A 22,242-nucleotide genomic window follows, 5' to 3' on the forward strand; every position below is an offset into this window, starting at 1 on the left:
AAATTTAATGGTTTATCTCACGGGGAGGTACTTTTTATAAGGTGAATGCCCATAATAGTTGTGAGAACAAATTTAGATGCAAGGCCAGAGTTACCTTGACCTTTGAACACCAAATTCTAATCAGCTCATTATTGAGTCCTCTCAAATGTTTGTGCCAAATCTGGAGGAATTTCTCTAAGGTGCTCTTGAGACATTGTGTTCACAAGAATGAGACAATTTCATTGTCACTGTGATCTTGAGCTTTGACCACCAAAATCTAATCAGCTCATTCTTGAACTCTACTTGAATGTTTGTGCCAAATTTCGGCAAAAACAATCCCTCATAGGAGTTTACAAGGATGTGACAGATTAGGTCACAGGGACCTTGACCTTTGAGTTATGACCACCAAAATGTAATCAGCTTATTGTTTAGTGAATGTTTGTGCTAAATTTTAAGAAATGGTATTCTTGAGATATGGCTTTCACAAAAATGTGCCAGATGGGTGTACAGACAATCCAAAACCATAATGCGTTCTGCCTTGGCTATTATTGGTGCAGAGTCATAAAACATAATACATAGCATAATACTCCTTTCATTACGGTATGAAATAGAAAAGCTCCTCAAATTGGAGAAGCTGGAACCAGAGAATGTTTGTTTGAATGTATTCGATAACATGGCAGTTAATCAGTTATCAAAATATTTGGCAATAATGCTGAGTCAAACAATATTTTAAAAAAGAGTTAATTAGTAATTATTTTATAATCACTATTTTTATGCAAAAATGCAAACATTTATTGGTTCATTGCAAACCTGATTACATGTTGGACTGTTTTTGGAGAAAAGACTATGGACTTCAAATATTTGTGGCAGGCATATTCACTCACAAAGAGAAATCTCTTGCCCTTAAACCTGTATACTGTTTCCAGACAGATTGAGGGGTGGGTTCCCTCTACTTTTATTGATTGACTGTATGGCCTGTTGAATAATGATGATGATGATGATGATGATAATAACAATAATGATCCTTCCTCTCTGCTACAAAATGCCTGTGGGCGGCACTGGCAGAAATGTGACATTAATTTGTCCTTTTGGTAAATGTTTGTGGTTTGGTTTGTGCATGAAAAAGCTTTGGCACTGACGTGAAAACTCTATGTAGACCTCCCTCTTTCTCTCTCTCTCTCTCTCTCTCTCTCTCTCTCTCTCTGTGTCTGTCCATATACTCCGCTATATTCCGCTCACTACATCCAGTCGCGGTTAACGGGCGTGCGGTTGCCAGGAGATACGCGCGTGCAGCACAGTGTACAGCTTTAACGGCAGAGCGGCACGGGCTCTCCCCCGCCATTTCCTTGTGTCGAGCCCTGGAATGTCGAGTAGCGGCTCGGGCTCTTCCTCGCGGAAGGAGTTCGATGTGAAGCAGATACTCAGGATCCGATGGAGGTGGTTCGGTCACCCCGCGGTCCCTCCCCCTCACTCCCCGCCGCTCGGAGACTACTTCGCTGGGAGGAGGACGGGCGGCAGTTCCGGAGACGGACCTTCAGTTAGCGGCTGTAGCAACTCGAATTCAGCCGGCGCAAACCCCACCGCCGGGGGTCACAGCAGCGGTTTGGTTGCCAGCGGCAGCGCCGGCTCTAACCTTTGTAACAGCACCAACAGAAAGTTTGCTGATCCGCCGGGGAGTCGGGGCGGACCGGGGGGAGCGGCAGCTGGAGCAACGGGGAGCTCCTGCCCCCGCTCCTTCAGCCAGCCGGAGTGCAGGAGCCCCGCCGCGGCGCTGTCGTGGGTCTCCCCGCCACCTCATCGTCGTTCCCGTCCGGCGACAAGCATGGAGCCCCCCAGCGAGGCCCCGGTGCCCCAGCTGGTACCCGAGCCACCCGCTCATGTCGGGGTGGAGGAGGAGGCGGCGGCACCAGCAGCGGCGGGCACCGAGGACAACAGCCACCCGGAAACTGACTCCAGCTCCTGCAGGTAGGAGAGACAGCACTCAGCGGTTTAATGTTTGTGTCGGGACCTTGACGGTGAAACTCAAGTTAGAGGGCAAAACTTGCACAGAATGAAGTCGGTGAGATTCACAAAACTCACTCCTAAAAACTTTAAAAGGGCAAGTGAGGAGCCTCCACACCGGCTAAGCTATCTACAGTTAGTGAAACAGAAAAGTGTGAATCATTCAGCTTTATCATGATAAATGGCAAACAAGTCATCACACACATTTCAAGTTAACTGACATTAACGTCACAATACTGTTATATCATCATTACTGGCAGCTGGAAACTTTGAATATGCTTCCACTGAATAGACTGATATAGCAAGCATACAGCCTGCATACTGTACTTTAATGCAACATTTTGTGTCTTTTCTGCATTAATTTCTGGTGTAAATTATGGATGTGCATTTTAACCCTTTAGAACCCGAAACAACATCAGTTTTGTTCTTCTGCATTCAGATGCCTTTCACAAGCATTTAAATCTACAAAACCCGGTTTGAATTCTTTTGAAAAATTTCTGGGTAAAGAAAAGTCCAGAAAACTGTATTTGTATGACTTATTATTCTATATTTAAAGTTATGTTAACATATATATATATATATATATATATATATATATATATATATATAAAACACTTTCTTGTCCCTTTTTACTTTTCTTTTTTTGGGCATATTTTCATGTAATTTTCTTGTTACTTTTTTGTAAGTTTATTTTTTTAAACTAATTTCCTGCAAGTTTAAGGGGCTATTCCTTGTTAAGTGCCTTCTTCCCAATGTTTGAAATAAATTAATTTCCTCATGTTTCATAGTGTTAAGTAACTACCATATTTGAGAACTAGCATTAGATTATTGTAGAGAACTCAAATACATGAAAAAGGAAAAATCTAGTGTAAGAATAGGCGTGTATCAGCTGACAGTGGGAAACAAGTACAGTTTTAATTTTATTTATTGAACGACCAGCCTATTAAACCACACAGTCAAAGAATGATAATGTTGGCATGTCATTGCTATCAACATGTAACAGCCAAAATGAACTTTTCTGCTAATATGACAAGCCTATAAGATGACATTTTATTTATGTGACTTTAATTATTCAAAATGGGTGAAATTTGCCCTAGTTTAGGCTAATGTCAGGATTATTGTAGGGGGAGCATCATCTAAGCCTGTCACAGTGGGATTCTTTTCACAGCTTTATTTAAAATTTGTTACCTAAGAATAAATATGGCATGTTTTACATGTAACCCTAGGCCTAGGGAATGTGTAAATTTTGCAAAGCATTGTATATTATGTCTGCATCTGCCACCAGTGGGCCAACACAGTAAGAGTAGGCATAATATGTTAATTCCACTACAGTAAAGACTCGATGTTCACTGCAATTAGGGAGAAAAAGCACGTGCATAAATCAGCCTCGGCATCAGCTATTGGACAAAATGAGTTGTAAAATATTTGTAAATCAGATATTGGCAAAAATACAACATGGTGCATCCCTAATTCAAAGTAAACATAAGAACAATCTGCAATCTTTCTGTTGATGTCATTAACATAACAGGTTAAACACAACACTAAAGCTGGATTTCTACTGCCTGCATGTGCGTTGCGGAACGGCTAGCTGCAGTTTTGGTTGCGGTTTGGGCCGGGCACAGCGCAGCACAGCGACACCAAGCTGTTTAACAGTCTCAACAAATTCACCAGCACCGAAAATGCTCGACTCTGTCCTTGCACCAATTAATAACTAAGCTGTCTGATGCTAACAGTAAGCCCTGTCAGTGTGTGTGCAGGCGGACTCTCACCAATTGCTCTGCGGTGCGGAGGTCACACTTCAGTTGCAGTAATAAAATTGACAAACAGAAACAGAGAGAGAGAGATTGGGACAGTGGCAGTGAGCGAATCAATACACTGCACACAACACTAAATAAAAATAACATTTTACTTGTACATAAAAAAAAAAATTAAGTCATGTTCACATGTGGGAGGGGTGACGGTGAGTACTCGATGCGTTGAACAAATTCTGCTGTCCAAACGAATACTCCACTACCTGAGTACTCATGCCCATCCCCAGTGTAAATGTCTTTGATTATCTCAAAATAAAAGTCCTCTAAAACTTTAATGTTTATATTGGGGGGTACAATTTCTTTCTCGGGGGTTCACATTTTAAACATCGAGGGGGATGTGTCCCCAAAGTCCTCCCCGAAATCCACACCTATGATATGTTAAAAAAGCAAGAGTAAATGGGTGGATTCACTAAGTAGGAGGCTGGTCAGACAGTGTGCAGCAGTGGAGGACTGCTCACTACATACAGATAGTCAGGGAGAGGGCTCAGAGAAAATGATGGCTGAGTACCTTTGGGACAGCATGTGGTCCACTGATTTTTGCCCTCTACCTCCTAATGAGGTTCAGCCAACCAGCCTTTGTCTGAAGACACAGACATGAATACGGGATTTTCAGAGTCAAATTAACAATATGACTCCGGGGCTCTGCATGCAGCAACATACTGCACTTGACATTTATATTGTTTTGTCTTCAGCGACACATTCTCTTTTACTCCCAGTCCTCACTGCTCTGTATGTATGAGTGTACATGCATGATGGAGTGTGTGTTGCATTGGTGTGGCAGTCCATCCAGCTGTTGTGGTGTGGAAAAAATTAATAGTTGCCATGGAGACAGCAAAACAAAGCAATTAGGGCAATGTAGCTCCTCTCCCAGAGTTATGTTTTTATTATGATGCAGCTGTAAATATGATTAAGTAAAAGGAGGAATTCAGACAGGAGCGTGTGTGTGTGTCTGTTTGTGTGTGTGTTTGTGTGTGTGTGTGTGTGTGTGTGTGTGTGTGTGTGTGTTTACTATACTGCCATAATGATGCATCTGAAAGCCTCCCATCATGCTCCGTGCTCCCAAGGCACGCATCAGGAAATATACATGATTCATAGGACACGTGCACTTAAAAAAAGCTTTCAGCGAGAGCAAGAGCTGATGTAATTTTTAAAAATCGATTGTCTGATACACTTTTATTGTACTACCTGTGTGTTTTAACCACAAATTTGTACATTTCTGTGCAAGAGAAGTAAATATGGTTTTAAAAATATCTATTGTTATGCAAGGCTTGATGTCATATCTTCAGTGATCAAGGGAGTCTGGCAGAGCTTACACAGAAAATTACTTGTGCTTAATAGTGATGCACACACATACATACTAGCCTCATCTGCACAAGCAAAGGCGGCATTATGATGTGAACCTGAACTGAATTTGTATTGTGCATGGATGTAGTCATGTCCCTGCACACGTTATGGTTGCCATACCAACTCAAGAGTGCAGCTCACATGTGCAGCTTTGTGAATGTATGTTTTGTGATTTGTGTGTTTTTCTGTATGCATTTCATCCCCTCCCTCTGAGAGCTCCTGTGTACAGTATGATACTCCAAGAACGCGAGTGGCGGAATCCCAAGTGGGATCATGGGAAGGGGACGCGCACTGAATCCCAAAGTGGCTGAAGGCTCGGCTTGAATCCACTGATCTCACCCTCCCTTTTACTTTCTCACCCCACCCAGCACCCCCCCTTTAATCCTGGTGTGCCTCCCTTACTCACTCTCTCTCCCTCCACCCTATGTTTATGTCTGCTCACCCTTGTCCATTCATTTGCCCTCTCATTCTACTCCCTTTCTAATGTGTTGAGAAATAAAAGCATTTGTATGTGTGTCACGGAGGGGCTGTAACATGTGACCAGGCAGGCACCGTGGCTGTATGATCATATATCGTCTTGCACAACCAAGTTTCATTTGCATTAGCCGTTAGCCTACTGGCTAATCAGGCTAGATAGTTAATCACCAGGGAGTGTGCTTGCAAATGTGTGTGTGAGAGAAAGAGAGGGAGGCAGGGAGAGAGACACTGAATGACAGTGGTGTGTGTCCTTGCCTGGTGCAGGGGTTTAAAAAATCCGGCTGCATGGTGTTGATTCGCCCCAAACACACTCTCTCTTTCTCCCCTCTCTCTCTCTCTCTCTCTCTCTCTCTCTCTCTCTCTCTCTCTCTCTCTCTCTCTCTCTGTTTCTCTCTCTGTCAATGTTGAGTGCCTGCCAGGCTTAATTAAGGGGACTGGAAGGCAGCGTTCCCCCACTTCAAAGCCGTCTCCTCTGGCAGTATTTAGCCACGCCATTCGTCTACATACACACACACACACACACACACATACACACACACACACACACACATATACACACACACAAGAGGGCAGGAAAGCCAGCCAAAAAGCCTCCCTGGAGGGTTAGATTGGGATAGGGAAGAGAGAAAACTGAGGCAGAGATGGATGTTGGGATGATGGGATGAGGTAGGATGAAGTGAGTGATGGATGAGATTAGCTAGAGATATAAAAGTGACGACGCGTAGAAAAGAGTAAAGGACGGAGGGAAGAGGACTCCTGCTATAGCACATCGGCAGCTGCTCACACACAAACCTGAATGTGAGCGTGAATGCCATGTACGCCATTGTTTTCTCATAACTTTTCTTGGCTGTGTCTGAGATTGTTGTAAAAATTCAGGTCAAGTCAATTTCATTTCTAAAGCCCCAAATCACAAATTGGCCTCAGAATGCTTTAAACCGGCAATAGCTGATTTTCATGGTAACTCGGGGGCAGCAGAAAGAAGTAAACACAACACATACTGTAAACACAAAGAAACATAAGCGTTCATGTGGAGTTGTGCTTCTCCATGATTACCTAGAGTTTATAGCCCAATGGTTTTGGTTTTCACCAACTGGGAGAAATATCAGGTTTCTTAGTTGCTAAATGCTTCACTGTGTTCATGAGATAGTTGCTTGCTTTTCTGTCTGACATCCAGTGCTGTGCAGGTAGTGTACATAGACTAGGTGCAATGGTGATATCATTGAGAATAGGAATACACAGTAGCGATATCACAGCGGGGGAGTTCCCGCCAAAATATCGTTTGACCAATCGCAAGCAACCCCATTGAATGCGAGGGCATGAATTGGTTGTCACAGCTGTCAATAATGGCAGAAAATCCCCTTTTTGTAGAGTTGAATTATTCATTAAAACCAAACTCATCATAAAAACTTTTACTTGAATGAACATCAGGGTGATGAGAGCTACCTTCAGTGACAGAAAACATCTTTGGGAAAAATGTGTTTGGTGTGTACTTTGAGTTTTTAGTTTGGCCTGTGTTCCTATTCACTAACATGGAGGGATGGGCTTTCTTACCTGCACTGTAGACAGACACCAGGGGGCAATCTCGATTGAAAAGTTACACTTTGGGGAAACTGTCATGTTGTCCATCTTTATATACAGTCCATGGTCCATACACATGTGCTGGCTTGGCTTGACTTAGTTTGACTCCAGTGTCACCGTGCACAGCAGGGATTTGCGTCTCCATTACGATAGGGTTACCTGCTTGAGGGTGTTTAACACATGACGGCTTGTCTATGAAGTTAAAAAGCAGTGGGCTAATCCAGGGGTAAATTTTAGAGCTAGAAGTGACCATATTTGGACGAGAAAGTGGAAATAACCCTAATACTAGCCAATAGCTTGGTTAGGACAGTTCATTTACAGCTTTTATTAATTATAATAATGCTAATTCAAATTTTTGTTAGCAAAATTCAGTCTAAAAATAATGAAAACAAAATGTACTTACCAGAAAAACTGAATATCTGACTTCTCAGAGGGTCTTTTTTTTTTTTACCACCAAACACTGACAAGACTTTTTAGGCAATCAACATGTTACCATTAACTTTCTTGAGCTGAAAACACACTGAAGTAGCAACAGCTACAGCTGCACCTGTACTGTGTAAACCTGGGCATACGCTATGCTAACGCTACCAACTAATGTTGTCGCAGTGGTCAGCGGACAGCACCCACCTCTTACTCGTGGGGATTGACTTGGTCTTAGAACCAGCCTCAAATGGCCATCTGAGGAACTGCATTTTTTGGCACCACCGCATTGGCTTCATTTTTCAGCTGGGTAGTGTAAAGTAAGATTTAATCTTATTTTTCAAAGCTTTTTATGAATGCTTGGAACTACCAAAAACAACATTTTTGTCTTTAATGGCTTTAATGGTTCCTAAATTTTAAATCTGACCCTGCACAAAAAACTATTAATGCATCAATATCAGTGTTGTTGCTAATCTTTGACATATCCAAGACTTTGATTTAAATAAATCCTCCAGGCCCCTTATCATGTATTATATATTTTTTCTTCATAAAAACAGTGACATCATGTAATAAAACTGGCATTTAAAGGGGGCCTTCCCAGAATTTCCTTCATGGTTTCTCTGTGTTAGCTGCTGAGAGAATATTCGTGTGGAAAATTTTGATTTCGGACAGTTTGATGTGCAGCAAACATACACATACACACACACACACACACACACAGACACACACTTCCATGTCTCTAAAAGCGTGTGATTTCTCTTTAACTGTGGAGATGGAATGATATCATCCTCAGAGAATCAGTTCATTTGGTATCTCTTTGTGCTGTAGGGCCTGTCCTGCCACTTCTGCTGCTAAATTAAAAATGGAAGTACAGCCGTGGCTCTCATAAATTAAATGCTGGTTTGGGAGCAATGATTGCTGATAATTCACAGGGTAGCTATACCTTGGTGCTTATCTTTGATGGACACACATGCACACACCTACTCACACAATCACACCTCATCAGCTCAGACTGGAAGAATAAGACATAACCGCCCTGGGCTGCAACACTTCCACCAGTGAATAACGAATGTTGACGCCATCCCGGCCCAAAATCCTGCTTCATTTCTCGTTGTTAGTGTAGATACAAGAAAACTGGTTGCCATTAGGGAGCAGAGTAAATTACTGAACATCCTATGGGCTCAGCTCCCACAGCTATTTAATTGGCAGCTTCTCTTTTAAGTGGGCTAAATTTATCTGGCCATTTACTTCTAGTAATTGGACCATTAAAGAGCTTTTGTCTGCTTCTGGCGACATACAGTAACCCTGTTGAGAAGTGAAGGAGTGAGCAAATACGTGTGAGGGAATTGGATGCAGAAAAAGATGGCACACTGATGACATGGAGCAGCTGGTGTAGCTCTCTTCACACATCTGTCTTGTCGGCTCGAACAAAAGACAATCAGCACCAACACCTGCCCTCAAAGCTTCTGTCTCCTTCTCTTTGTGCCTGTCTGTGCGTGTGCAGGACGTCTAACAGCAGCGCTACACTGTCCTCTTGCGTGTCGCTTGAGCCATGCGCATGTCCGGAGGAGTGCATGTTCACTGCCCTGTCCCACGCCGACATCACCTTCCGCAAGATGGAGGGCTACCTGAGGTCCCGGCAGCTGTGTGATGTCATACTGGTGGCTGGAGACAGGCGGATACCTGCACACAGGTAGGAGCAAAGACACACTAAAATATTACCCAGACATGCAGTGAGTATGGTGATGTTGGATAGATGTCCGTCATAAGGGCTGCAGATAATGGGCATTATCATTATTGATTAGTTTTGTTTTTGATTGTGATTAACCCCTTAGGGACTGAATGACACCAAACACCTAGTGGTAGAGGGAGAAGTCATAAGACTGTAAAACAGCCAGCAGCCAGCAACTGCAGAAGGATTGTGGGAATAACGGCATGTTTTTTTACATCTAACTTGGTGAATTAAGGATTTACTGTATTTTAATCAAACTGGAGCGGGTGATAGTTTGAACAGTGGACTTCCTTACTAGATTTCTAGCAAGAGTAACCAAGGCTGTTTGGGTGAGTTTAATTTAGTTTCTGTCAAGTTTGAATGAATTGTTTTACAATGAATTAGCCCTGTCAGTCTTCTGTGACCGAGAGAATGTTGTATTCAAAAGATGTATGGTTGTATTTCTCCACTTCATAAGGAAAATAGGTGTGAGAATAATACTTTGCTCAACAGTTTACAAGTTTCTATTGTGAATTTATTATTTTGAAAAGCTGAACGTCAGTAGCACACTTATACTGTCATATACAGTACACCCCGTACATATTTCAGGATGGTATGAAAAATTACATACCACTCGAGCCGAGGACCTTGTTGTAAAACTTCCGTAAAACAGAGAAAAGCATCAAATCCACGCATTAGAAGAGCTGCAACCATTCAGTGTTTGCCATTTATGGTTGTTAACTGACTTATTACATACATTGATTTATCCAAATTGTAATAAGCTTATTTTCTCAACTATTCAGCTTCATATTTTAGCTCTATACATGATAAATCTTTATTAGAGTGAAAAAGTTCAGTAGAAGAATAAAAGATTAGATGACAACTGATTATTTTGGGATAAAAGCCAGGCATGCAATTGTAAAAGTGCCAGTTTTCTATGATATCATATAGAAAAAATGTTGTAATTCTTTGGGGTGAATGTTAATTTCTGCCACTTTCTTAATGTTGCTTGGCACTTTGTGAAGCATACAGATTGTAAATGTTAACATACAAACACTTACATGCACACAAACACAGTCTGAAATGTACAAAAAGGCAGATATGCCAGGAAACATATCCATCTAGATCTGAAAGAGTTAGTCAATGAATCAATTAGTTAATAAATTAATACAATTTGATGTATGCCAAAAATCTGTTTGTTTCAGCTTCTTTGATATATTTCTCTGTCGTATCATGCATATTGTATATCTTCATTTTGGACTGTGGGTTGGACAAAACTAGCAACTTGAAGACTGTGATATGAAAAGTTAGTCATTTCTCACTATTCATATGGGCAAAACAATCAATCGATTGATTGGAACAGTAATTGCTTCCTTGTTAGTTGCAGCCCTAAATCTAACTTGTACATACATGCAGAAGCATACACTCTCATTCAACACACACAAACACACACACACACACACACACACACACACACACACACACACACACACAATGACACATACTGCATACAGGGTATTGTTTGGAAAGAGTCTTTTACACATAGCAGAACCACAGTCATGCTCATAAAAGTCCCTTTATTTTTGTAGTCCCTCTGTTCCACACTGAGCCTCTGAATCATGCATCACACATTCAGTCTCACACACACGTGCCTGTCACCCACCTCCTGGCCCCCTCTCCGTCTCTCTGTCGCTGTTGCTCTCCGGGCATGGGGCCACGGGTGCAGCAGCAGGGTCCATCTGCACCAGGATGAGACAGAAGAGCAGCCCTCCACCAGCAGAAAGCCTCCTTTTCTCTCCCTGCCTTCCTCCTCTGCCTCATTTGATTTAGTCCTCCAGGCACAGATGGTGACAAACAAAAGACCCTGCTGTATGAGAATCCTAATGGTGTATGTGAGAAGAGTGTGTGTGAAGTTGTGTGTATGTGTGTTGAGTGTGTGTACTAGCAAGAGGGTGGGTGTAAGATGTTTGAAAGTGGGTGTTTTGTTTGCAATTGATTTATTGTATGTGTAGGATAAAAATGCTTTTCTGGGAACAAAAGCTACACCTTCTTTCTCTCTCTCTCTGTCTCTGTCTTACATGTGCACACAAACAAAAGCACATGCTGAATAGGCCACTTGTACCGTGTAGTGCTGCAGATCTCTTGTGGAGTTTGTTGCAAGCAGCGCACTTTGAGCAAAACTCAAGCTCTATATGTACTTTAAAAAAGTAGAGCACGATTATACCATTTGTCTCTGGGGCAGTGCCCTATACAAATATATTATCTTGCACAGCTATTTCTGTACCCCCAAGTGGACACCTCTGTACGAGTGCTACCTCTACAGATTTGAGTTAATAATATACCTTTAGCTCTGAAACTTCTGTGCACCGGTGTAGATCAATAGGTATTCATCCAGGGCCCATTATGTGCATACTATGGTCCTTGTCTGTTTTTAGAGCAACAAGACGAATAAAGAGTCTACAGCTATGCTAGCAGCAGACTTTGCACACCTAGTATTGATGCACTTTTGAAGGTTAACAGATGTCAGGAGCAAGTTTAACAGTGAGTAGGCTCCTTCATGTAAAACACTGCTGCAAAAGGCTTCCTCCCACCTGACCAAAATACTGTTCTCTGTGGGAAAAAAAAGAATAGTCATGACATGGTCATATTTATAGATATTGAACATGGTGCAAAATATTGTCAGCTACTCTTGAGCACATGCTCAAAATGACAATGCCAATATGTTGATGTTTAGCAAATCTAATGTTTACCATGTTCACCATCTAAGTTTAGCTAATATTTGCTAATTGGCTGAGGTTCAGCTGAGGTTGAGGGGGGTTTCATTAACTTTGTATGTGTTTGGACATAAAACAAAGTCAACTCAATATAAAGCCCAATACTGCATATCAAAGTTTAACACAGTTTCGTTTACACATACTTTCCACATTGTTATGATTAAAGCTAAAGGGTAGTTCACCCAAAAATGAAAACTCTGTCATTATCTACTCACCCTCATACCAATAGAAAGTCAGATGAAGTCACATGAACGTGACCTCCACAATAGGAGCTAAAGGTGACAAGCTACAACAAGGCTAAAAACATGGCGCCAGTAATGTTTTTTCAAAACAACTTGGCATGTTGGGGCTTCAAGACACTTGGATTACTTCAGACGAGCAAATGGGGACATTTTGTGGTTTATTATTATTGTTGTTGTTGTTGTTGTTATTATTGTTATAAGTTAATTTATTTTAATGTTAAATTCTTGGAAGATGAGTTGCAATGCCTTTTCCCTGTGAAACTCCAGCAGTTTTTTTGTGGAGTATAAACTAAGGGTTAAGAGAAAATGACTTAATTTTTATTCTTTGGTTCAACTATCTCTTTAACAGGGAAAACTGGAATAAACTTAAACAAAGTTGGACAATTGTACAAATCAATAATTTATGCCAAGCAATGGCACTTAGACCCCTCCTGAATGGCACCGTCGTCAGGCCGTCATCCGTTTTGGCAGCCAGGGAAAAAGCTCAACTGAAAGGCACAGTTAGCAACTGCTATATAAAAGCATATTGGCTGTACCTGTTTGGATTGACAGTGGATATTCACCTTATTTTAACCAATAACCATCAATAAAAAAGTTGGCACACATACAGACACCCACTTATTAGTGCATCAGCTTCACCAGGTGCCTCGCCTATCAAATTTGTATGAAGGAATAGCTCAGCACATACACACGTGGACAAAATTGTTGGTACCCTTCGGTTAATGAAAGAAAAACTCACAATGGTCACAGAAATAACTTGAATCTGACAAAAGTAATAATAAATAAAAATTCTATGAGATTTAACCAATGAAAGTCAGACATTGCTTTTCAACCATGCTTCAACAGAATTATTTAAAAAAATAAACTCATGAAACAGGCCTGGACAAAAATGATGGTACCCCTAGAAAAGACTGAAAATAATGTGGCCAAATGGACATGTTAATCCAAGGTGTGTCCACTAATTAGCATCACAGGTGTCTACAATCTTGTAATCAGTCAGTGGGCCTATATATAGGGCTACAGGTAGTCACTGTGCTGTTTGGTGACATGGTGTGTACCACACTCAACATGGACCAGAGGAAGCAAAGGAAAGAGTTGTCTCAGGAGATTAGAAAGAAAATTATAGACAAGCATGTTAAAGGTAAAGGCTATAAGACCATCTCCACGCAGCTTGATGTTCCTGTGACTACAGTTGCACATATTATTCAGAAATTTAAGATCCATGGGACTGTAGCCAACCTCCCTGGACGTGGCCGCAGGAGGAAAATTGATGACAAATCAAAGAGACGGATAATACAAATGGTAACAAAAGAGCCCAGAAAAACTTCTAAAAAGATTAAAGGTGAACTTCAAGCTCAAGGAACATCAGTGTCAGATTGCACCATCCGTCGTTGTTTGAGCCAAAGTGGACCTAATGGGAGACGAACAAGGAGGACACCATTGTTGAAAACAAATCATAAAAAAGCCAGACTGGAATTTGCCAAACTACATGTTGACAAGCCACAAAGCTTCTGGGAGAATGTCCTATGGACAGATGAGACAAAAATTGAACTTTTTGCCAAGACACATCAGCTCTATGTTCACAGACGCAAAAATGAAGCATATCAAGAAAAGAACACTGTCCCTACTGTGAAACATGGAGGAGGCTCTGTTATGTTCTGGGGCTGCTTTGCTGCATCTGGCAAAGGGTGTCTTGAATCTGTGCAGGGTACAATGAAATCTCAAAACTATCAAGGGATTCTAGAGAGAAATGTGCTGGCCAGTGTCAGAAAGCTTGGTCTCAGTCGCAGGTCATGGGTCTTGCAACAGGACAATGACCCAAAACACACAACACACAGCTAAAAACACCCAAGAATGGCTAAGAGGAAAACATTGGACTATTCTAAAGTGGCCTTCTATGAGCCCTGACCTAAATCCTATTGAGCATCTTTGGAAGGAGCTGAAACATGTCGTCTGGAAAAGGCACCCTTCAAACCTGAGACAACTGGAGCAGTTTGCTCATGAGGAGTGGACCAAAATACCTGCTGAGAGGTGCAGAAGTCTCACTGACAGTTACAGGAATCGTTTGATTGCAGTGATTGCCTCAAAAGGTTGTGCAACAAAATATTAAGTTAAGGGTACCATCATTTTTGTCCAGGCCTGTTTCATGATTTTATTTTTTTAAATAATTTTGTTGAAGCATGGTTGAAAAGCAATGTCTGACTTTCATTGGTTAAATTTCATAGAATTTTTATTTATTATTACTTTTGCCAGATTCAAGTTATTTCTGTGACCATTGTGAGTTTTTCTTTCATTAACCAAAGGGTACCAACAATTTTGTCCACGTGTGTAGTGTGGGTGGATGAGAGAAGGAGAGAGAGCGATGCTGGACATGCTCAAAGCAGACAGTTGTTGGTGTTCGGATAAGATAATATACGAGAAACTAGCAGTAAAGTTGTGAAGCTCCAAAATTTGAATGAAGGCAGGCGTGCTTGTGTATGCGCTTGCATATGTACAGTGCTTTAGCACCTCCCAAACACAAAAAAATAGGGCTCTCCTAAAAACCAAAATGTAATTCGAACACTGGACATTACCATGCATGTAGTCTTTTGTGTAAATATATAAAATATTGAATGGCATCATTCTCTACAAGAATTAATGATTTAAATGATATCCCTTACTTAGAAAAACAAAACTTGCCTGCCACGGTGACAGGAAGTGAAAAAAGTTTCCCATTGCTGAGGGGTGCATGGTAATCCATACAATATTTGTTGAGAGATTTCACTGAATAATGGAAACTTTGCTCACTGGTGGTGTTAAAGCAAAAGTCAGGGGGTCACCAAAGTCATTGGGGCACATCCTCTGGGAAACTTGAATGGTTGTTGGAAATTTCATGCCAATCCCTCCAATATTATTGAGATATTTTAGTCTGGACAGAAGCGATTGGCATATTGCCGTCCCCAGAGCCACACCATTAGCATTACAAAAAAAGGTACTTCTCAATTAACTATATTTTTAAATATGTATGTAGAAAAGAGCTAATAGTTGAGGAAGTCTCTCCTGTTGTTTTCCATTGCTGTGTTTCTGCAGCGAGCAGCACATCCACACTCAAACACAAACAGACACAGTGTTCAGTTTCCAGCATGCCCTCCTTTCCTGAGTCCAACTCGTCTGTTTCCTGCTCTCTTCACTCTGGCATTTTGTCTTCTCTGTGCTCTTTCCATTACTGACTGACACACCGCCTGCCATGTCTCTGTCTTCTGCTAGGTGCATTTTTGTAAATAACCAGGTACTGTATATAGCCTGTGTCGCTCACAGCGAGTCAGACAGAGACCCACATGAAAAATTTAGGAGTAAAAATACTGCGTGTGTGTGTGTCTGTGTGTCTGTGTGTCTGTGTGTGAGTGTGTGTCAGAGAGCGGGCGATAAGAAAGAGATACCCAGCTGGGATACTGGCAGAGCAACTTCCTGCTGACTATAGTGTACTTTGACATCTTTAGTCTGTAAAACACACATACACACACACACACACACACTGCTCTCTGCTTCAGGGCAGGCTATCTGTCATGGTCACAGTGTCACACTCAGTAATGAGAATTTACACATGTGCATCACACACACACACACACACACACACACACACACACACACACACACACACACACACACACATCTTTTTGCCATGAAATCACGATGAACACCCATCAGTGGGAGCAGATAATCAGCAGAAAATGTAGAACACACATATAACCATTTTTAACTGTCAGGGCCTCGTTTACAAAGACATCTCCAAGAGCAAAGACGGAAAAGTACTGCTCACAAAATAGTTCAATAACAAGCACTAACTGGCTCTTTTTTAATACCTTGATGTCAGACTGTGTGTGTCTGTGTGTGTGTGTGTGTGTTAAACTTCACAGTGACATGAAAGGGTAATGGATTGTTGCGGCTGGGAATTAATTAACTGTCTTTTTTACAAATGACCTTATAATAATTCCTTTGCGTCCTTCCCCTGGCTTGCTCCCGGGTATGCCACATATCTTCTCTCTCAGACTCTCTCGATTTTAAATTTTGCATTGACCTTGCATTAAGCATATTCCCGTCTCTTTCTTTCTCTCTTTCTCATGAGCTCAGCTGCACTGATTGACACATGCAGTGAATTGAATAATTTCCTCTGCCACTGCAGGAATTGGCATATCTTTTATAGTGCATGTCAGTACTTGATCTGGCTGGGGTTGTGTTTTCTTTTATATTGTTTTGTGCGCGCACTTAAACAATTTTTTGGTTTTTGAAATACCAAGCCATGTAAAAAATGGAAAGACGTAGAGAACACAAAAATAATTTTTATGCCATGGCTGGAGGCATCATGTTTTCGGATCGTCCATTCTGTCCATCCCATTCTTATAAACGTACATTACATTACATTACATTACATTACATTTACATAAAAAACAACTACCAGGAATTTCTCCAGATTTGGCACCAATGTCTACTTAGACTCAAGGATGAAGTGATGAGAATTTGGCAGTCAAAGGTCAAAGTCACTGTGAACTTGTCTGTCTTATTCTCTTGGAACTCTATATCTCAATAACACCTTGAGGGGATTTCTTCAAATTTGGCACAAATGTTCACTTGAACTCAAGAGTCAACTGTTTACATTTTTGGGGTCAAAGGTCAAGGTTGCTGTGATCTTGTGCCTGTGTTTCTCTCATTCTAGTGAACACGCTCTCTCAAGAACACCTTGAGGGAGTTTCTTATAAGATGGCACAAACTTCCATTTGGACTCAACTTGGAACTAATTGGACTTTTGTGGTCAAAGTTCAATGTCACTGTCAACATTTCAGACAAATAATTATTAGGATAAAATCATGAAGTGATGACATTTTATATCCAAAAGGTCAAAGGTCAACTTCACTGTGACATAATAACATTCTGAAAAAAAACAAGACTTTTCTGCTCTTTGTCATATCTCAGGAACAGAAGGGGAGACATTTGTTCAGATACTGAAATGGTGACACTAGTCTTGGGTGCCTGCCTTGAGATGTTGCTGATTGTATAGATCATAGATGTGTGTAAAGCATTCACATTTAAGATTTGTAGCTTCTTTGCAACAACATCCATATTTAAAGCATTGTCATGGCTACTCATAAGTCTGGACAGACATAGATGTAAACTGTCATTCTGGCTTGACTGGTTTGCAGAGGCATACTACTGTGAGACTGTGGTTCTACTTTCTACATGGGAAAGTCAGGCACCAAAAACATCTGTAGAGAGTGACAGCATGAAACTTAAAGGGCACTCTGGGCACTTGGAAAATGCAGATTTCCCCCAAGGCCAAATGCCCTATCTCACAATGGCAAAAAAAGAAGTAATAAATGAGTTGTGCATTCATCCTGTAATTTGGATCCGCTCCAAAACTGGTTCTTCCTTGGTCCATTCTAGACCCTTCTACCAAGTTTCATGAAAATCGTGCCAGTAGCTTTTTTTTTCATAATCCTGCTGACAAACCAACAAATTAAAAAACGAAAACATAGCCTCCTTGATGGAGGTAATGAGGAAACATAGTTTATATAGACTGTATAAGTGAAACCACAGTACAGAACTGACCTTCAGGCAGCATGGCCATTTGATATTTTGTCTTGCCCTTTTGCCTCACCTTGTCAACTGTAAAATTTATCAGATTCTCAGTATTCTAAGACAATCATTTGCTTCAGATAGCAACCTTGTAAAAAGCCAAGAGGTGTGTAAACGCATTGTTTAAGTGTGTTATTCTGAGGGAAGCTCTGGGCCCTTAAGGCATCTGTGTATGCACAAGTCTTCAATATTTTTTCACAAATATCAGTTTAGTTTCACATCATTTATTTTCTAATGTGGCTCTGGCTTCAAAGATAGGTAATCCTAAGTAAATAAGTCAGTTTAAATCAGTCTCCCAAATGTTATTAAAATGTATATTAGATATTAGCTGCTGTTGAGGGAAAGCTTGTTCCATCGCAGTTTGACTATCAAGCGTTTAAACATCTGAGCTCTTTATCCTCAATATGCTCGCTATGTACAAACATCTGGAGATGCCTCAGGCTCATGCCAGCCTATTGTTTGCACAGTTTTTTTTTTTCTTCTACCTCTAATCACGTCCCTTCAGAGAGAGGAGTGATAGTACTATTTGGAGGGGATTGATTTTTCCAGGAGAAATCAGGGAATTTTAATATAACATGCATTAATGAGTGATTTTAATCCTGTCTGGGGCCCATACATACATTTCTCTGTTTATCGCAGTAATAATTCAAGTCCATTTACCTTCTCTTTTTCAGCACACTTGCTCTCTGATAATTGTTCGGAGAGATAAAAGGTTGGTGATTATTCAGGTATAAAACTGACTCGTTAAAATGTTGCCAAAAACATTAACAGGTCTGAAAGTCTCAATCTATTTCTATCAAGCAATGTAAAGTAGCAGTTAGGTAAGTAAAAATAAAACTCAGTCTTGTATAAATGAGTGGAAACTGTCGGTGTTTCCTCCAGCAGAATGTGTGAAGTCCACAGTGTTATACTCTAAAACCCACAGACCTACGTGACAAGATGTTTCTCTTGGTCTAACTTGCCTGTTGTGGTTACTTATTTTAGCTTGAAATTTGACACCTTTGGTATACTCTCCAGCTCACAACACTTATAATGCTCCACTCCCACCTCATAAGCCTACAGTTCAAAGGCGCCCCCCTCCCTAATTGGTGGTGCAGACTTTACATTTTTAGGTGATTGTGAGTTGGTCACAGTAGAAAATGAAAATCTGTTGGGATGTTAAGTCAAGCAGCCATAGACTTTCCATAAACCAGGGGTTTCAAACATTCAGACCGCAGACCAGAACTGGCCCGCCAAAAGGCCCAGTCCAGCTAATGGAATGACTTTGCCTAATGGCACCCAATACCAAACCTTGATGCACTTGTGAAGGCTAAGAGCTGACAGCTTTTAGGAAAAACTTTTAACAGTGAGTAGCCTACCTCATGTAAAATGTTGCTTCAGGTGGTTTTCCACCCTGAGCAGAATACAGTTTACTGAAAAATTAATGAATATTTATTGTAGTCATGTTAAATATGATGAATATTATAGTAAATTGAATATGCAAAATTCTGTCAATCAGCAGCTTCAGAACAAAGGAATATGTATCAAAATATGCTAAAAATAGACTATAGACTCCTTTACCTTTGCCAGTAGAGCAGAGCCATGTATGCCACTTTGCTGCAGGCAAGTATGCTTTTTCTTGGTGCATTACATTCAACGTCACAGACATTGACCTGGTGACAACAGAAAAAAAAAACAGATCACCTATGTTTTGTCAGGCTTTTCTGCGTTTAAAAAAAACTGCATCCACCCCCTAACTTTAGAAGAAAAAAGGTATAAAAGGAAAATTCAAGACCTGCTTACATTCTCACCTCTACACAGCTGGCCAATCATTGCGTGAAGTGGGCATGACTCCAGTTCTGATGCTCAGAGGTGTGAGGGAAGGTGGTTTCAGACATGATTTAATCTTTCAACAAGCACTTCAGTTGGAGCATACTGATGCCTTTAATGTGACTCCCATGTGTATCTACACTGTGATGTATTTACGGGATGATAATGTCGTGCATCATTTTTGCTGTGTCATCATTCCCAGGCCTCTCTGTTCTGCATCTTTTCCCTGTCAGCAAGGTCACAGCACTCCGTTCCTCCATAACAGCTGCCCGTCCTCTCTGACTGATGCCTGACACTCTCTCCCCTCACAGATTGGTCCTCTCATCTGTGTCGGACTACTTTGCAGCAATGTTTACCAGCGATGTGAGGGAGGCCAAGCAGGACGAGGTGAAGATGGAGGGAGTGGACCCTGATGCATTGTGGGTCCTCGTGCAGTATGCATACACAGGTATTCAAACACACCGATGGCCATTATGAGAAGTAGATTAATACATACTGCCAGGCAAACATCACATACCATGATTTTTTAAGAAGTTACTCAGATTTAAAAATAAATTTGTGATTCATTTTTCAATATTAGCATTTTCACCAAGAACATATTGGCTGAGTGCAACAGAGAGAGTTTGTAGGTTGTTGTTATTGTTGTTTGAGAGGCTGAATAACACATTGTTCCCATCAACCTATCAATAACATTGTTATTGCTAAAAGTCAATGTGCAATCCAGACTCGGATATGAGGAACTATAATGTAGCTGAGACTAACATATGCTATGCATATGTTAGTCTCAGCTAAACTGATGGTTTGGGGTTATCTGGGTTTACACTACTGCATTAGTTTGGGTCACATGGTTCTTAATATTTTTTTGGGATGACCACGGTAATTCCATCGGTAACGGACATTTGAAATCCGGCTATTGTTTTGCATGTATACACATTTGTAATCTCTTCCTCAGAAATAGTAAAACAGTTGGAAAGTGAATGCATGCATGGGTGGGTAGTAGGTTTTGATTTGGGATTGAAAGGAATACTCAACCTTCCAAAGGACCTTTTTTTTTATCAGTTACACATCTTATGTTAGATTGATTTCTGGAAGAAAACTTTGTCCAGGGTGAAAGAAGACTTAAAAAAAAAAAGTGATGTTGATTCTTGATAAATTCAAGTCAATATATCAAAATCTCCTTTTACAAACTCTCACACAGCTTGTGTAGTATAATCCAAGTCTCATTTATCCAGTTGTATGCTCAGTGCTTCCCAAATAGAGAGCCCTTTCTGAAGGGAAACTGAACTAAGTGAAATGTGTATATGCCCTTTTCAAAACCAGAATCCATTGAGAAAAACAATAATTTAACTTGGCTAAACACAGGAGCTGTTGGTCCAACCCTGCCTCAATTGGTAGTTTGTCTGTGTGATTGTGCAACTTCGTCAAATCAGAACCATTTTTTAAAGCACTAAAGTCTAAAAGGGCTGTGTGTTGGGGAAGTAAAGACTGGATAAATGAGGCTTTGATCATACTGCACGAGTTGTGTGAGAGTAAATGGATGTTTTGATATGGTTTTGCTGTTGTTAAATATGGACGCTTATGACTACAACTCAAGAATTTTCTCCCATTTTTGGGTTCTTCGTTCACTGGAGGCATGTGAGAAAACTTTCTTTTCACAAGTTCAACCTAACATGGGATTAGTACTTGATATACAAACGTTATTTTGGTGGTGAAGTATTCAGTTAAGGTAAAAAAAAGAAAAATCTGATTGAGGGTGAATGGCTAGCTATCTTCAGCCACCATCATGTTTTTCGTGCCGAATAAAAAGATTTTTTGTCTCAGTCAAAAAAAAAAGTGACTTTCATGACCAGTTGCTTGAGCTAAAGGCAGTATTACTCTTGATCTCGAAACCTTTTAAATAATAAATCTTAGACACTTTAAAGTCCCTCTGTAATGTCTTTCTTGCCATCTCGCCGTCTTCCTCCTCCTGCGACTCCTCTCTTTATCTCCCAGGCCGTCTCGAGTTGAGGGAGGACACCATTGAGTCTCTGCTGTCAGCCTCGTGCCTACTGCAGTTGTCTTCAGTGGTTCAGGCCTGCTGCTCGTTCCTCATGAAGCAGCTCCACCCCTCCAACTGTCTGGGTATCCGCTCCTACGCCGACGCTCAGGGCTGCAATGACCTGCAGAGGGCCGCTCACGCCTACACCATGGTGGGTACACATGACACAGCCAATTTATTTCTATACCTCCAGAGACTGTAGAGCCACCATGAGAAATTAATAAAACAGCTGCTATGTAGTTTGAGGTAGACGACCGCCGATATTTTGCAAAAAACGGCTTCTTTCACCTCTCTGTTTTACAGCTGTCTCTTTCTACCTCTATCTATTTTCCCTGGTCAGACTTTGGTCATTTTCTAGCCAACAGTTATTCTTAGTAACAAACTGGTTCCTCATTCACGACGCAACCACACACCATTATCGCCACAATGGCTGTTTTCAGCACAGGGT

The 22,242-nt window shown here is 41.0% G+C and overlaps 1 protein-coding gene across 1 annotated transcript in view; it reads left to right on the forward strand.

Moving 5' to 3' along the window:
- Positions 1 to 698: 698 nt before the first annotated feature.
- klhl5 (kelch-like family member 5) overlaps positions 699 to 22,242 on the forward strand; it is a 47,716-nt gene continuing 26,172 nt past the window's right edge. The window contains exons 1-4 of the mRNA XM_042484941.2: positions 699 to 1,944; positions 9,115 to 9,303; positions 20,068 to 20,204; positions 21,749 to 21,945. Of these exons, the coding sequence (XP_042340875.1) occupies positions 1,343 to 1,944; positions 9,115 to 9,303; positions 20,068 to 20,204; positions 21,749 to 21,945 (1,125 nt within the window). The 5' untranslated portion in view covers positions 699 to 1,342. The remainder of the gene's footprint in view (positions 1,945 to 9,114; positions 9,304 to 20,067; positions 20,205 to 21,748; positions 21,946 to 22,242) is intronic.

This window comes from Plectropomus leopardus, chromosome 3 (assembly GCF_026936395.1).
Source record: "Plectropomus leopardus strain MGB_pleo_1.0 chromosome 3, ASM2693639v1, whole genome shotgun sequence".
NCBI lineage: Eukaryota > Metazoa > Chordata > Actinopteri > Perciformes > Serranidae > Plectropomus > Plectropomus leopardus.